Genomic DNA, 16,801 nt, shown 5'->3' on the forward strand with positions numbered 1-16,801 from the left:
GTCATCTAATCTGGATTACAGTGGATCTCGTACCAGAGTTCATGTTTTGACTTCTCAGGTCACTTGGCTTCAGATAGTGGCTTCTGAGAGTTGATCTTGCTGCTACTGCTTTGCCCACCAAACTGAAGCTTCGCATTTTGGATATCTTCGTTTAAAATCTGGTCCAGGAAAATGCAGCTCAGTCCCTCCACCTACCTACCATCACTTCCTCGTTAGAGAGGAAACACTGATGTGAATGTAAAATGAATTGGTTTTTTTTCATTCATGGGTGCAAGAAATGGAAAATGTTACAGTGACAGTTTCCATATATAGCTAGTTTGTAGGGTTTGTCTTCACTGAGGATGATATCTAACCATATCCTCTCGGCAACTCTGCATCGGAAGTCATAGTATCACACAGAAGACATGTGGGCTGCCTTTGGTGGGCAGGAGATGCTCTGGCTTAAGAAGCAGAAATCCTCTCCTTGCCAAAGGCGGAAAGGAAAAAAAAGCTGCAACCCTGAATGGGCTCTGCTTTACGACACTACTGACATTAAAGGAGCAAGTGGAGTGGAATATGTACAATGCTGGCCAACTGTGCGTGTTGTTGCAGTCGCTCAGATCGTGAATCATTTCGCCTTCAGGCCTCACTACATGGGAAACTGATTCGGGAGACAGAATGGGTTGTTTGTCACATGGCCTGAGATTGATTCTCATGTTGCTTTTTCTATTTCTGTGCTCTCTCTGTCTCCCTGTGACCATGGGAATACTGGCTGTTTCTGCACGTTGGGACCACATCGTATTGATGAACGTAAAACAGCTGTAAGTATGGAATTTATGCAATTTGATTTCTCTCAAGAGTACAAATCAGAGTATTTTATGCTTTGATACAGTTAACCATATATGGCAGGATGCACAAACACAAGAGAGATAATTCCACTTATGATGATTTTCAGTAGAAATTGTAACAAGCATTTGCCAAGTAATTATCCAATTTATACATTAAACACATTATATTGTCACGAGTACACTTTTCAGAAGACATAATATTTCTGTTAGAAGGACATGGAAACAGCGATCGGGATTTCCTTTGAGCTTTAGCAGTCAAGATGGCACACGAGATTAGACGTCAATGTGGTTTAAATGTTGTTATTTGTGTTTTACAGCAGCAAAAGAATCTGGAAGGATATGTTGGCTTTGCAAGCCTCCCCAACCAAGTGTACAGGAAGTCTGTCAAGAGGGGCTTTGAATTCACCCTGATGGTCGTGGGTAAGAGCAGCCCTCAGTTTGCCCTTGTTTTCTTTGAATCATTTCATTGTATCCACTGCGGTTGGCATTTAACGTCCTTCAGTGTGGTTTGTTTTGGAGCGAGGGCCTCTGAGATATGTGTGCACAGCCATATTTATACATGGGTTGGTGTGGGGGGCAAGCCCCCAGCTTTGTAGCGTTAATTGCTGAGTCAAAAAAAAAAAAAAAAAAAAGCGGGGAGGGCATTGCACGCGTGTTATTTGAATTCAACTCGAGGGCAAGTCGTCAACACTGTCATAAAAGAAAAAAAGTGAGGCTGGATTTATCTCGAATTTCAACCAGCGAATCAAAAATGCAGACATTCTTTCAAAATGCTCCGTTGTGACGCTTGACTCCCGGCCAAGATCCTCCTTGGCTGATCTGTCCATGTTTGGAGGGAAAGTGTGTCCAAGGGTCACAACCATTTCCTGTGTTGGGACCAGCAGAAATGTTACCCAGCATGCATCGGAGACTATCGTGTCTCTCCCACTGCATTCGCAACAGACATTTTTGCATTCTGTTTTGTTCTGTCTTTTGGAGCACATTTCCAAACACATTTGTTTTAATGACGGCCATTAATTAATTAGAATGGGATACCACCACCGCAGCAAGGCGCTTGGATTCAGCCTCCTTTGTAGTGGTTTTATGAAAACTGTGAGTGGGCCTTTGATGCTTGTTAGTGATTTAACCCTTTTTATTCCGAGCCTGTCGCAGAATCCAACAGAATTTGACCAGAACACGTCCTTTGCGGTGCCGCCTCACGGGATTATGTGATCCGCATGTTTGAGTTCATAAACGTTTGGCTCCAGATGCCCCTCACGACACAACCTCGGCGTGTTGCTCAGGGACCTGTTGACAGTGGGACTCCAACCAGCAAACGTCTGGTTCTGCTTCATTAGCTGCGACACCAGGGGTGTCGGAACATGAGGCCGAGGGATAAAACCGGCCAACCAGAAAACGTATTGATATTTTTTTAACACATTTCTTAAGAGAATCGAACGCAACGCTGAGACCCGAGCTGATCCATCAATGCTGCCATGAAGGCTCGATACCCCATTGCTATAAAACCAGCATTAGCCTTTAAAGCCATGCTGTCGGGGTCAGTTTGTAAAGTCATTCATAATGCAAATGTTTTCTCAACATTTCAATGTATTTTGCACCAGTAGAGTTCATAACAATTGGCTTTATTTTGAGCTTGTATTGACCGCAGCAAATAAATACTTAAAAGTGTGAAATTAAAGGTTATATTGGCGACCCAGCGCACCCCAGATGGAATTAGGCTGTTTTTGGCCCCTGAACTAAAGTGAGTTTGACAGCCCTGATTAAAGCTGTCGCCATTAAGCAGACAAATAGTTTGACACCGCTTGTACTAGTCATTATGCTGGACCAGCTTTACTTCTGCATTATGACCATACAATCGCTGACGGGATTCACCAACGTGTCACATGACATGACAACATGACGCCTCCATACTGTCACAAACTCCAAATAAATTTGGAGCACTGCGAGATGGGGAGACGCCAAGTAATCTTGCAAAAATAAGAGGAAGAAGCACCACAAATAGCTCAGTAGTTCTAGTTATAAAGAGCATTATATCATACTGTGGTTTTGATGCAAGGAAAGAATAGGAAGTCCTCTGAGCTTTCTGATCATTAAATGCATGCCATTGTCTCTCTTTATTTATTTATTTTTCACGCACAAAATCCTCAGCTCTTCTTGGCTCTGTCGAGCTGCCAGCCCACATGTCCCCGCGGCGCCCACATGCAATGCAGTGCGTCACCAGTGTGGTGTGAAAACAGGAAAGGAAGAAAAGAGCGGCTGCAGCGTCCCTCCGTGCATGCCTCACGAAACACATGACCGGAGAATCTGTTCGCTGCACAGATTGCCGAGCGGCTCGCTTTACATGCCTGTCAGCGTTTCACATTGTCGTGGCTTTATTAAACGCCGTGCCCTTGGCAGACGCAGAAAATACCCGACGAGCAAATGGCACAGTGCGACCTCCACATGTCGGCCTCTCGTCCGTGGCTCTGGCGTAAATGGCGGCTCGCTCAATATTGACTCGCGGCCACGGGCCAGGGCAGGCGGCGCCAGTGGTCATTTCCACTAATGATCCTGCACACAGGAGCTTGGACACAAAGGGCCGACCGAGCTTGAGAAGTCTCCGGGACCACGCTGCCAGTCAGCCGCACGTAACAAGAGCCATTGTCTGCCTTGTTCCCTCGGCCCTTTAACTGCCGGCCCAAATGGATTAATGCCCTGTGCAAATGTCAGTCACATCTCCGGACAGACCCTTTGGCCTTTGATTGGGTGGAGGGTGTCAGCAGTAGACTGTGCACGGGCGTGATGCAGGGGCTTGACTTTTAGACCATTCATTGTGTGTGTGTGTGTGTGTGTGTGTGTGTGTGTGTGTGTGTGTGTGTGTGTGTGTGTGTGTGTGTGTGTGTGTGTGTGTGTGTGTGTGTGTGTGTGTGTGTGTGTGTGTGTGTGTGTGTGTGTGTGTGTGTGTGTGTGTGTGTGTGTGTGTGTGTGTGTGTTGTTCTGCCGTCTGGCCGGCGCTGTAACCACAACACCAGGAGTCAAAAGTGTTTGTGAAACGCTGACTCACCGTCTTGTGTGTTGTTGTTTTTTTCCTTCCAGGTGAGTCCGGGCTGGGCAAGTCCACTTTGATCAACTCTTTGTTCCTCACAGACCTGTATTCAGCAGAGTATCCTGGACCTTCACATCGAATCAAAAAGACTGTCCAGGTACATGTTTGTTTAAGAAAGAGAAGAAAAAAATGTAATGTCTGAGTTTGTATGGAATTAAAACACAACTGTGAGGAAAGAGGCTGAACTTTTCTAATTCACCAAATTCCTGTGTAGAAAACTGTAATCGAGACAATTGAGTTGAAATGGTGAGCAGGAATGTAGCTGCAGATCCAAGAAATACACAGAAATGCAGGTCATAGTTTTAAGAATACAGGAAAGTGACGTTGAACGTAGGAATGTAACCGATAGAGCTTTGCTTTTTCTAGCTCGGTTATCTCATGGATTATAGTATTCGAAACGTCAGCTGAGACCTCCAGCTCTGATGAAAGAGAGCGTTCTATGTTGATAACGGTGAATAAGAGACGGAGTCGTGCTCTTCGTAGTTTCAACATAGACTGATGATGTCACACACAACTTCGGGGGCGCGGTGTCTCTGAAGGTCAACTAGTGCAAACACAAATGCAACTATTGTTTAAATACACAACGTCCCTCCCCCTTTACTTTTGATGTCAATCGGCAAAAGAAAGCGTTTAACTCTTTAATAGAAATAGCCTATTTTTATCAAGCATCTTGTGAATTATATTCTTTAAAAAATGAACACGCAACGATTAACTCTTCTATTGTATTTGCACAATCAGAAGTTCCTTGTATTATATATTGCATATTCCTGGTTTTTTAACTTCAATTTTAAAACCTTGTTGCATTTTTTTTGTTGCCGATATTCATTAGTTTCTCATTTTCTACTATTTTTGGTGGTATATTTTGTATTCTGGGTGATGTATGGCTACACCATAGGTGGGCAAGCGAGGTGAAATTTCAATTCCACTTTGCGTCTTGAATGTACGTCTTCAACGATTGACCATAAAGCTCACTTAGTTTTTTTAACGTCGTAGCAGGTTCATCATTAGCTCCTGCTGTAATTCCCCTCATCTTCCAAAACTACAAATTATTGCCCCGAATCTTAAACGCCTCGAGTACTTTGTCTGTCTGGCACCCCGACCGACGGCGTTCCTGTCTCCAGACGCTCACGCGCTTTTCTGGTTCCTCAGCATAGTTAAGCTAATAGCACGGTGCGCAACGGCGGCGTGTTGCTACATGCTGCTAGCCGCTAAGTGTTTTTCACGCGATATCAGAAATCTGTGATTCTGTTAATTTAAATGTGATGATGGTTTTTACATCTCCACTTGAATATGGGTCGATATTAAATTCACAGTTTGTCAGGTTTTTATTTTTTTTACACCACATATCCTGTCTTTCTTTTGTGTGCGTCAGGTTGAACAGGCCAAGGTTTTAGTAAAGGAGGGAGGCGTCCATCTGCTGCTCACAATAGTCGACACCCCCGGGTTTGGAGATGCCGTGGATAACAGCAACTGGTACGGATTAACCACAACTGCAGCTCAATATGGGTGTTACAGCTTCTCTCTTTCTTTCTTTTTTTGTTTGCGTAACTGAAGTGGGACTTTGTGTCTTGCAGCTGGCAGCCGATCATCGATCACATAGACAGCAAGTTCGAAGACTACCTGAACTCAGAATCGCGGGTGAACAGAAGACAGATGCCCGACAGCCGAATTCACTGCTGCCTGTACTTCATCGCCCCCTCGGGACACGGGTGAGTCTGAGATCAGTATCAGACGCTTCTTTTATGTAACGCAACGAGAAATGACGCCTGAAACCAAGAAAATGTGTAGCGTGTGTTGCCACTTCTAGGTCCTTCGTTCCAAGTCTGTGTTTTTGATTTCGAAGCCCGAAATAGCTCTTATGTCTCATCCAGGATCTGGAAGTATTAGATTTCTATTCTATGACACTATATGACTGGTGGACTTTCATGTTCAGTAGGGATACCCCAGTGTTTTAAAGGACGAGTACTAACATTGAGCACTTTTTAAATGCCTTTATGTCTAATTTACATTCCATAACAAACGTTGTGGCTATGCATTGCGAGAACCACCTCCACATAACCATAAGTCGACGCTGTGCGCAATTACATCAGTCTACAGTTTGCATAGAGCAGTGTGTAGCGTCTTTCTACTCGCTCCTCTTTGTGTACTGGTGTCACTTAATCAGTCGTACTTTCATCATGTGTAGCATGTAGCATCGCTGCTGTGTGAGCCCTGGAACTCTTTGTCATGTAGCACAGCTCAGAGTTCCATGCTGAGCAGTTAAACTAATGAGCAACACGGTTCTAACTCTGATGGTCCAAAGTTACTGGTTTTGTACAAACTATCTTTCACCTCTTCTTGATATTCCGGCAGAACATGATTTACAATCTGTCCTACGTTTCTCATTTCCATAATATTAAAGAATCTCCAAACCCCGGACCTGCGGGCGATGTTACTGACGCATGGCGGAGCATCCATAACAACTCCTCATCACAGTATTTTCTGATTCAGTCTATGGAACAATTCCATCAAGTTGGTTTTGGGTTTTTTTCCCTTAAAGGAAAGAGAAATGCTAATCTCCCTGGTCCAATGAGAATCCGTCCCTCTGACTGTCTTCTTAAAGTCCACATGGAGTTGCTGCTGCAGAATGTAGCTCTTCTCACAGACATTCCATGATTTAATCTCCCCGACTGGTTCAGGGCCTCTAATGAGAGATGACCAGGCGGGCGTCATAATCAGCTGATCAAACTAAATCAACTGGTTCGTATCAATGTGGAAGGGGAGCAGCTGTACTTTGTCTCTCATGGATGGTTGAAAGTAGAAGACGCACGTGAAACTAGTCACCTGCCGCTGTTGCCGAATACACTCAGGCCAGTTTGACATCATTTACCCAGAGACTCTGTGAAAATGCCCAGTCTGAGAAGATAAGGCAGCTCAGGAAATTAAACTGCATGTTTACACATCGCAAAGTCTGCAAAAACATTTTCCAATTTTCATACTTGACAATTCGTCTCAATTAACATTTTTGTTTCGTGGACAGAGTCATCAGTCAGCAGGAACTCAGGAATGCAAATGGAGAAAGGAAAGAGGTGGAAGAGGAAGGGTGAGAGAACAGAGAGAGGAAATGAGTGACCACAAAAAGCATGGGAGGAAATGTAAGGTCGCACTGAGCCCCGAAAGTAGGAGAGGCAGGTCTGTGATTGGACGCAGAGGTTGCTGGTTCAGATCTCAGAGACAGGCAGTCAATGAAACACATCCTCCCTTCGCACTTTCTGTTAAATTGGCTCATGGCGAGAGAATTTGTGACCCTGCAGCGTCTGAAACGGTGGTGACGCTGGGCTGTAAGGGTTAAAACTTGTGGGATTGTCAAGGGGAGGGGGGTTGGAAATTAGTGGGGCAGGGTGCAAGGACGGCTGAGACGCTGGCAAAATGCCCAGCAGATGATACTGATCATCAAAAGTAAAAAAAAAAGAAAGAAAGATGACTGTGTAGACGTTGAAGCTTATTTTTCAGCAGCTGCCAGACTGGAGCTGCGTCACACTTTGTCCTTAAGACGTTGAAAAGCAGGAAGTGTCAACAGTGGACATGCTGAACGTATTTAAATCGTACTGGTAAAATAAACTGCGAAACGGTGTTGTTTTTTGTGTCTGCCGTGCGGCAGTGCACAGTTTTTTTTTCTTCACACATGCGAATGTCCCTCCCCGTGCTCAAAGCCGCTGATGGTGACCGACTGTAAAACGGCGAAGAAGCTGCTGTGTCCCCTGCTCTCTGTGAGACATTGTGCTTGTACAAGCATGCGCTCTGTGCCCACACTGGCGATACTGTAGCCTGGAGGATGGGCAGCGTGTGCTCTGGCACGAGCACACCCACGCCCTGACGGAGCGGCCCCTCGTGACACCGGCTGACTGCCGTCGCCGTGCAGCACAACGACCTCCGATACAAACTGGGTCCGGCTCCCCACGTCTGCTTTCCCTTCAGGGCTTGAAGGGGATGACTTTACAAGAGTGTCTCTTCCCTTACGAAGGAAGATAAATACATGGCAGGAATTCAACAAGTTTGTAGACACAAACCTGATTCACTTCACATTTTTTAACCCTCGTGGGTGGAAAAAAAAAACAAGGGGAAATCCTCCTCGGTAGCCGGTTTCATCTCGAGTGGGCCGGACCGGTGAAAGTAGTGCCACAATCAACTTTAAATTAAAACTTTTCTTTGGGTACGTGATGAAAATGTCTCAAGCTTTACAATTCCTATGCAAAGTTACTACAATCTCAACATAAAGCCACTTTTAATACAACTTTCAGGTGTAAAACACAGTGAAAAGCCCCCAAAAACTTCTACAGCTCTTGCTTTTTGCATGTCGTTACAAACTCACCCTGACAGCATGGCTTTGAGAGAAATGTTTAAAATTGTAGACATTTTTAGTTGCGTGTACTCTGCCACAACAAAGAAAAGTTTAAATCTAAAGGTTGTTATGGCTCCATTATGTCAGTTGAGATGAAACTGAGCTGAATGTGGCCTCTGAACTCAAATGTGTTTGACATCCCTGATGTACGACATGAAAGAACACTTAAAATATTTAACGCTATGTCTTGTGGATACTTCTTAGTCCTGAATATCCCCTCCTCTTTTATTTTGATGGTTCAACAGTGGTGCAGTATATAAACCCTCCGTACGGTGACGAGTTGTGTCGGCCCCTGAGAAAGAAATGAGCTGAATGTGCTTGTTTGGGTTTTCCTCCCTGGATAGAAGGTCACTCCGGGACGTGTTTAGTCGAGCCGTGACGGTGTTGAATGAAACGGAGGTTGTTTTGCACCACTTCTGCTCTGTTCTATCCGTTTCTGCTGAGGCCGATTTGCGAAAAAAAAAGCAAACTGCAGACCTTCAGGGCCTGATTCTTACAAGTAATATAATTCCTGTCTCCTGTTGAGTAACAAGTTTCGACAAGCCGTGTTTATGGGAATCTTATGAGATTGTGAGCCGTTTGATCACAGTTGGTCCTCCTCTCCTGTTATCTTGTCATAAGTTTTCTTTTTCTTCCTGCGGATGTTAACGGTTCACGAGGAGCTCTGCGCTCCGTCGTGACTCTTGGCTCCGTGACAACAATCCATCCCACTCAAAGTATTAAAAGCATCATCTGCTTTCCTCTCAAGCAATCCAATGAAGGCTCCATTTACAGTCAGTTAATTTGTTTATTGTAAAATGTATGGGTTAATGATTTTGTAATTTCAGATGTTATTTGCGCAGCAAAGAACGGCCGTGCTTTCTCACGACTCTGGGGTCAGTTTTTCCAGAGACATCACAAGTATTTGCTTTAGTTCGGTTCATCCTTGGCTCCTGCAAGGAGAAGAGCGACCGAAGGAAAATGCAATCCCCTTTTCTTTATGGAACATTTTCCTAAAGTTGATGTCAGTTCATTAAAATTTGAAGGGAAGTTTTTTGACACTGTTTGTGTTCTCTATTTGAATTACATGCGAAGCCTTATCTGTCTGCAGGCTGAAGCCCCTGGACATTGAGTTCATGAAACGGTTGCATGAGAAAGTCAATGTCATCCCACTGATCGCCAAAGCAGACACTCTCACCCCAGAGGAATGCCAACAGTTCAAGAAGCAGGTCAGTGGTTTCCACAGCTGCGCACAACTGCAACACAACCAATCTCCAAAGGCCCCCCCCCCTTGTGGTCTGTGGTTCGATTTTCTGCAGAGTGTTGCAAAAAGATGACCTACATCATTAACCAGGTGGTGAACAGAAATGACGGAATTGTGTAAATTTAAGAGGTTGTAATCGGAATATTTTTCTGAACAGTGAGAAAACAGTTTTGGTGATTTATTATTTAATGTATTTGGGAGCTGTGGCAAATATTCAGAAGAATCTGAGATTAGTGTTTTTATATTCGGGTGAAAACGATGTGTTGTCGTGTTCCCAGTTGTCTTGGTTTTGTATCGAGTCACTCAGGCAGCTGAGGGAATAGTTAGTAGTGGTGACATGAATAAAATGAGCTTGTTAATTGATCCAATCAGCAACTACCAGTTGAAGAGTTGAGCCAAATAAAGCAAATCCGTGACTCTATACTGCCACCTAATGTACAACAGACACAACCGTTTTTTGTTACTGTGCTTTGATAAAGCCACACAGGCATCTGATGTATTATCATTGAAGTATTGAAGGCCGTGTGTGTACAATCTATTCATTGTTTTAAAAGGTCTGAATTTGTAATGTTGTGTCCTTGCGATAAAGCGAGTGTTGTTTTCTCAGGCGCGGCATGAGCCTCCCGCAGTGCAGGCCCTGTTTTCTTTAGCCTATTCCAGTCGGCGCCTCCGTCAGAGCTCCTCAAAGATCTCCTTTTATCCCCCCCGCCTTGTTAGATCATGCGGGAAATCCAGGAGCACAAAATCAAGATTTACGAGTTTCCCGAGACGGACGATGAAGAAGAGAACCGACTGGTGAAGAAGATCAAGGTATGTGTCACATGCACAGTGTGTTGCAAACGCAGTTTGATACTGAAGCTCTATTGTTCCGTTGCCAGGACAAGTTGCCGCTGGCTGTCGTAGGAAGCAACACCATCATCGAGGTGAACAGCAAGAGGGTCCGAGGGAGGCAGTACCCCTGGGGGGTCGCAGAAGGTACGCATGTTTCGTGTCGCCGCAGAGATGAGTAAAATAAGTCAATTGATGGTTTTAAATGTGTATCGCGTGGTATACATTAGAGATGGGAATGTGTGAAGAAAAAAACCTTTAATACGGTTAAATAAAGATATAGAATTAAAGGAAACTGTGTAATCAATATAGAAGTCAATATACATGTATATTAAAAAAAACTTTTTTTTTTGCGTTTACGCGCAAATATTTTGAAAACGATGTCCGTTTCCAGGTAAACGGCAGAAATGCTGAAAACTCTGCCGGGTCACGAGTGGGCGCAGTTGTTTGTTTTTGAAATGAAACCATAAGCGCATGCGTGCAATAACCAATACACCAGAAATATTAACGATAGGAGCACACGGACATTTGCTCCGTATTTATTTGTCTGCTTCCTGAGTTAACTGACGTGTTGTTTCCCCCCGCCAGTTGAAAACAGCGACCACTGCGACTTCACCATCCTCCGGGACATGCTCATCAGGTACAACCACAAACAAACTGCCTCAGAGATTGTTGCAGAAGAAAAGGGGGGGGGGGGGGGGGGGAGGAAACCAACATCATTTATTATTTGTGTTATCCTCAGAACTCACATGCAGGACCTGAAGGACGTCACAAACAACGTCCACTATGAGAACTACCGCAGCAGGAAGCTGGCTGCCGTCACCTACAACGGGGTGGACAACAACCGGGCTAAAGGACAACTGTCCACCAAGTGAGTTCTGGAACCAGGTGGAGCGTGGAGAGCCGCGCTTCCTCCGCCTACCTCCGCCTCGGTTTGATCAACAAACTCCACTTAGTCTATTGTTCTGTGCAGAGCTGCATGTAACTGAATGTCAGCAGTAAGCCTTTAATGGTCTTTGCAGTAGGTTTTTTTATGAGCTTTTCCATTGACTTGATTTATTTTGGTATAATGGGATTTTTTTTTTTTAAGACTATGTTTAAGGGCCTGTAGAAACTGTTTGCAGATGTTTCTCACATCGTATCTAACATCCTTGCTCCAGTGTGAGTGTTTTGGATTCCAGGTAGCAGGGAAAGGCAAAGCTGGATGATCGTTTATTTCACTGCCTCTTGATTCTCTGGTTGTGAGTTTTTTTTGGGGGGGGGGGCAGAGTTCTTGCCGTCGCAGCTCTGCGGCTCTTGATTTCCATTAAGTGTTGAGTTACAAACAGAATCACGCTTCCTCGTCGACGTAGACACGGGCAAACGGCTAACTCACTAAAATGCGGAGCGCCACGGCTGATCGGAGGCGTCACACTGCTCACGCTTAACACAAACCGCTGACACTGTGATCACCTCGCGCTTCCTGCAGTGGAAACGTAGCTCAAATGACAGAAATCATCTTGAACAGTGGAGATTTCCATTTTAGTGCATGACCTCATCGATGCATGCTGTGTGTTTGTGTGTGCGTGTGTTTGTGTGTGTGCGTGCGTGCGTGTGTGTGTGTTTTTGTTTTGTTTTTTTAGACTTGACACGGTTGAAGGAATGTAAGTGGTCATTTATTATTTTTTCACCTATTTCTCAGACATTTCTTCCGGTTCTTCCCTCCGTCTCTCCCGTGTTGACGTGGGTCTGCTCCCCTCCCCACTTCCTTGCTCTTCCTTTGCATTTATTTCTAGGGGGGGGAAGCGGGAATTATGTGCCAGTGTTGTAAATGATTCGTCTCTTCACCTGCTCTCTGGCCTGCTTGGATTAATACCTGCACATGTTGACGTTTGGAGCATTTGCCGACGCTTACGGGGTTTATCTGAGTCCTGACTGGCCTCATCTGGCCTCCCAGAGTCATTAGGAATCAAATACATGCAGTTCAACTGCTTATTTTATTTTTATTATTATTGTAGTGCATAAAGTTGCCTGACTGACTATTGGTTAGGAAAATGTGTTCTTACACAATAAAGCAGCACTAAAGAAGCTGGACTTTCCACTTTAAATGAAGAGATATTGACCCAGAGCAGATATGAGTTCAGTTTAATATCCGTTCCACCACATCAGTCCCTGTTTTGTTTTGTTTTTTTGTTTGTTTTTTAATGCGATCCCTCGAGAGAGCCTTATTTCCCATCCCTGTCCTACAGTGTATTTTCCACCAACCCGGCTAACGCTTATCTCGACACGCCGGCTGCTTTGGAAAGGTGTTAGAAAATGACCACAGCTGCAGAATAAGCAAATTTTTTACTACTATCAAGACTCTCTTTGGATTTATCTTTGATAGATTTGGCGAAACCCCACTGAAAATATCCTGTTGCCCCGTGTTTTAAAAACATCCGTGACTTTAACATGAACTTATCAAACGTTTAGAAGTGGAAAGTAATAAAGGCGCTTCTGAAATGAGAAAATGAAGCATTTTGAATGTTTCTCCTAATGGTCGCTTAACCTCAAATAGACGCATCAGGCTCTGTCCTGCTTGATTTAAATTATTTTGATGGTTATGATTTCTTCTTTTTTACAACCTCAGAGTCGGCAGGGCCTCGACCTTCTGGTCCTTAAAATGAGCAACTTGGAAAAAAACCTTGGAAAGATTAGTGAGTTCTTGTCTAAACTGTAACAAAAAAATTAATAAATAAAGACACCCCCCCCCCCCCCACATGAGCTACATCATGTAGAAAACTGCCTTTATGTTATAAAGTCTGTCACTGTAAATCTGTAAATCTGCCCTGATCAGGATGTTGCTGGACGGGATTGTTGTTACCGGATTCACACAAACTTACGTCAGAAATACGTGTGATCAGACATACATGTGATCAAATAAGTGATCGTGAAACAGAAAGGATGGCTTTAATTACTTATTAAATTTTTATCATGCCAAGGATCAGGTGTAAAGTCCCTGTAAGCTCTGGTATCTGCTCCACACGGCGCCATGGCAGCTGTTGGTACGCTCACACTGCGACACACCGAGCACCCCGACGAGCTCCACTAACACTTAACCTGCCGCCTCCACTAACCGTCTGGGTTGCAGGTGCCTTCGTCCCTCTAGCCTCTCCGTCCTCCTCCCCGCTCCCATCACGCCCCTCGGCTGGTTTCCTGTTCCCGTCGCAGCCTTGTTGGATCCCTAAACCTTCACCTGCGGCTCTCGTTTCTCCCTCCTGCATCCTGAAATGTTGTGTTTCTCTGGAAAATAAGGGGGATAATAGTGTCACTGTGGTCTTTCCCGGAATTCCCTTTTTCCTCAGATGTTTGGAGGTTCCTTTAATTAATTCCTAAACCGGGTTGTTTTGTAAAACTAAATTATCCAAATCTGCATGGCGTGAGTCGGTAAGAAGCAGTCAGATTGCAGTTTGCATGACTCCCAATAGATTAACGATTTGATCCTGTTGGTAACGGCTTGTTTCTCTGTAATTATCATCTCAATGAGCATGTTGAAGACGTGGCGTTGACTGAGTGTGTGTGTGGCGGCTGTGCAGGAGTCCTCTGGCCCAGATGGAGGAGGAGCGGCGGGAGCATGTGGCCAAGATGAAGAAGATGGAGATGGAGATGGAGCAGGTGTTTGAGATGAAGGTCAAGGAGAAGGTGCAGAAGCTCAAAGACTCTGAAGCAGAGGTAACACACACACACACACACACACACACACACACACACACACACACACACACACACACACACTGGATACCTTTATTTGTATGCATTCACTGAACTCACAAATCGATTCATAATACTTTTTTTCTTTAATTTTCCAGACAAATTGTGACTGAAATTGTTTTATTTTTGCTTAAATTCGATACAGTATTTTCTCATCTGTTCATATTACACTTCTTTTATTTGCTGAGCTAAGCTGACCAACAGCTTCTGAACATGAAGATTTTCCTGTTATTTTTACACAATATTTGCTAATTCTGCACAACTCCCACACAAAGTAAAACTGTTTGGTCGAATGACGTCTTTCATGCCCCAGTGAGGTCGTCGTCGACATTTATTGAAGTAACTCGGAGTGTAAAAAAATAACCAATCAGAGACACATAATGAAACATCTCGGTGGTGAAAGTGGCCCGTCCTGCTGTTTGTTAGTTTTCTTTCCGCTGCATGCACTTGATTTGTTTCCTCCTCGAAAACCAGATGTTGACAGCGGCTGCTCGCTTAGTGCACAACACAGAGACTGTGATCGTTGTTGAATATCCTCCTCTTCCTCCTCCGTCGCCTCTCCTGCAGCTTCAGCGGCGTCACGAGCAGATGAAGAAGAACCTGGAGGCTCAGCACAGGGAGCTGGAGGAGAAGAGGCGCGTGTTCGAGGAGGAGAGGGCGAACTGGGAGACCCAGCAGCGTCTGGAGCAGCAGAAGCTGGAGGCCTCCAGGTGAAACTCCCTGACGTCCCCGAGCAGTCACATCAAGACCGATACTTCTCCTTTAACCAGAATACTGCTTTCTCTCATGAGGCGTAACAAAATGCAGCGATGAGCACAGTGTTTACACACGTCGCCACATTACAGCCATTCGATTTAGTTGGTGCTAAAATAAGCCATAGAACTGAGCAAAAGAAATCAATCATGTAATTATGGCAGCATTTTACAACCCACTCACCATGTGTGCTTTGATTGTAGCATAAAAATCCCAAAGAACACAGAGGGACGTGTTCACATACAGCATGCCTATTGGGTGAATTATGGAGTCACAGGGCCAGCTTTTGTTTACACTTTCTAACTTATTAAAAACTCCTGGTTGATTCTACGATGAGCCATCTAATAGAGAGATTTCCTTCACGCAGTACGTCATGGTTTCAACTTCTAACCACTGATTTTGTCAGAAATTAAGAGATTAATGTGCCTCTTCAAGGAGGTCATTCTTTAAGTGAGAATAATTGTTAAAGTGAAAGTATTGCTACACACAAGCTCATCTTTATACCACATGTTGAAATCCTCTCAAAAAGACTGTTTGAGCTGATGGGGCTTTCAAGGTATTGCAAGTTAAACAGCAGAAAATGTGACTTATAAGCAAATTCCTGATTCTGTGTGGGTTTGTTTGTTTTTCTCCTCCCGTTTCAGGACTCTGGAGAAAAACAAAAAGAAAGGCAAGATCTTTTAAGGACAGACGGCGGGACCTCCCCAACTCGAGTTACTTTTGTTTGCCAACGTTGCCGGTCAGGACAGCCGTGTGTGGCACTGACATCACCCCCGCCTCCTCCTCCTCCTCTCCCCTCTCCTCTTCCTCTTCTTTCTCTCCCCGCTGCTCTGTCTGCCAGCACCGCCGTGCTGCTGCTCCCCGCCACTAGAGGGCGCACTGGGAGCGTCTGTTTGGTCTGCAAGGGGTTGAAGAGAGTCCAGAACCACCGGCCTCGAGCCCCCTCGCTGCCTCAGGACTCATCATCATCAAGGAATGTGTTTACCTTAATAACAGGAAAGATAACCCCATTTTAGTAAAGCCAAACCCATATTATTATTATTTTAATTATTATTGATGTTATTATTATTGTTGTTGGTATAACTGAGTACTGTCCCGGATCCCATCTATTGCTTTATTTTTTTTCTCTTCTTCTTCTTTTCCAAGGTTGCTTAGAAATGACCGGTGTGTACAGATGTATGCAGAGCAAAGACGTTAAAAAAAAAAAAAAAATCCCCCAAAAAAAGGAAATGTCCATGAGTCGCGTGTGACTGTTGTACAATCGAGTTCTGGTGATTATTCAATTGTTTACAGGATGAAAAGAAAGTATATGAGCATTTAACCTGAACCTTCCATTAAAGCAAGAGGAGGAAAAGGCATTAACTAATCCTTTGTGTTTTGTTTTGAGTGTTAAACCTGCGACCCTTCAGTGCAACAGGCCCATCAGAGCAAAAGGACCTGAGATCAACACGAAATAAAACAAACATCAAAGTGCACCTTGGGCTTTTTTATAGATTTTTTTTTTTTTATTTTTTTTTTATAAAGGCTAAAGCTTTTTTTTTTTTCTTCTGAAATGTAACGCTTTTATTTTTTCTTTTCATTCTGTGTTTTTAGCTATTTTCCACTAGCCTTGGACCACCATTTATAATGTCATAAGTGTTATATTTCACTTTAGTTTATTTTTATATATACCGAGCCAGCTGAAGTAATAACTTCTTTTGTATGTTTAGAGAATCCTCAGAGACTTGACGGCAGCGTCCACTGTTACAGGAAAACACTTATAAACGTCTGACAGTGATCCTGGACGCACTCAAAAATAAAAAACAACTCTGCGGAAACCATCAGTGGGAAATGAAGAGTCAACACCACATTTTGCTTTGGCTATGTACTCCATCTCTGTATTTTTAATTTTATTTTTCATTTGTAATGTACAAAGTCACTTAATAAACCTGTGATGATATCGCGGAGTGACATGG

At 44.1% G+C, this 16,801-nt stretch overlaps 1 protein-coding gene across 2 annotated transcripts; it reads left to right on the plus strand.

Annotated features, from left to right (window-relative positions):
• The first annotated feature begins 1,150 nt into the window (after positions 1-1,150).
• LOC308133309 (septin-7) lies at positions 1,151-16,785 on the plus strand. Of its 2 annotated transcripts, XM_080500612.1 has the most exons (13): positions 1,151-1,247; positions 3,903-4,009; positions 5,285-5,385; positions 5,487-5,621; positions 9,384-9,501; positions 10,254-10,346; positions 10,415-10,511; positions 10,953-11,004; positions 11,107-11,235; positions 11,987-12,007; positions 13,919-14,054; positions 14,661-14,803; positions 15,491-16,785. In XM_080500612.1, the coding sequence occupies exons 1-13, from the start codon at positions 1,238-1,240 to the stop codon at positions 15,528-15,530; spliced, it is 1,182 nt and encodes a 393-aa protein (XP_080356738.1). In that variant the 5' UTR covers positions 1,151-1,237; the 3' UTR covers positions 15,531-16,785. The 2 variants fall into 2 exon arrangements, with proteins under 2 accessions (XP_080356738.1, XP_080356739.1); XM_080500613.1 differs by lacking the exon at positions 11,987-12,007.
• Positions 16,786-16,801: the final 16 nt, after the last annotated feature.

The sequence above is a fragment of the Blennius ocellaris genome, assembly GCF_963422515.1.
Source record: "Blennius ocellaris genome assembly, chromosome: 8".
In the NCBI taxonomy this organism is placed as follows: Eukaryota; Metazoa; Chordata; class Actinopteri; order Blenniiformes; family Blenniidae; genus Blennius; species Blennius ocellaris.

Coding starts and splice junctions, on each gene's coding strand:
- LOC308133309 (XM_080500612.1), top strand. Junction 5,386..5,486: donor GCCGTGGATAACAGCAACTG/GTACGGATTAAC, acceptor TGTGTCTTGCAG/CTGGCAGCCGATCATCGATC. Junction 10,347..10,414: donor GACTGGTGAAGAAGATCAAG/GTATGTGTCACA, acceptor TTCCGTTGCCAG/GACAAGTTGCCGCTGGCTGT.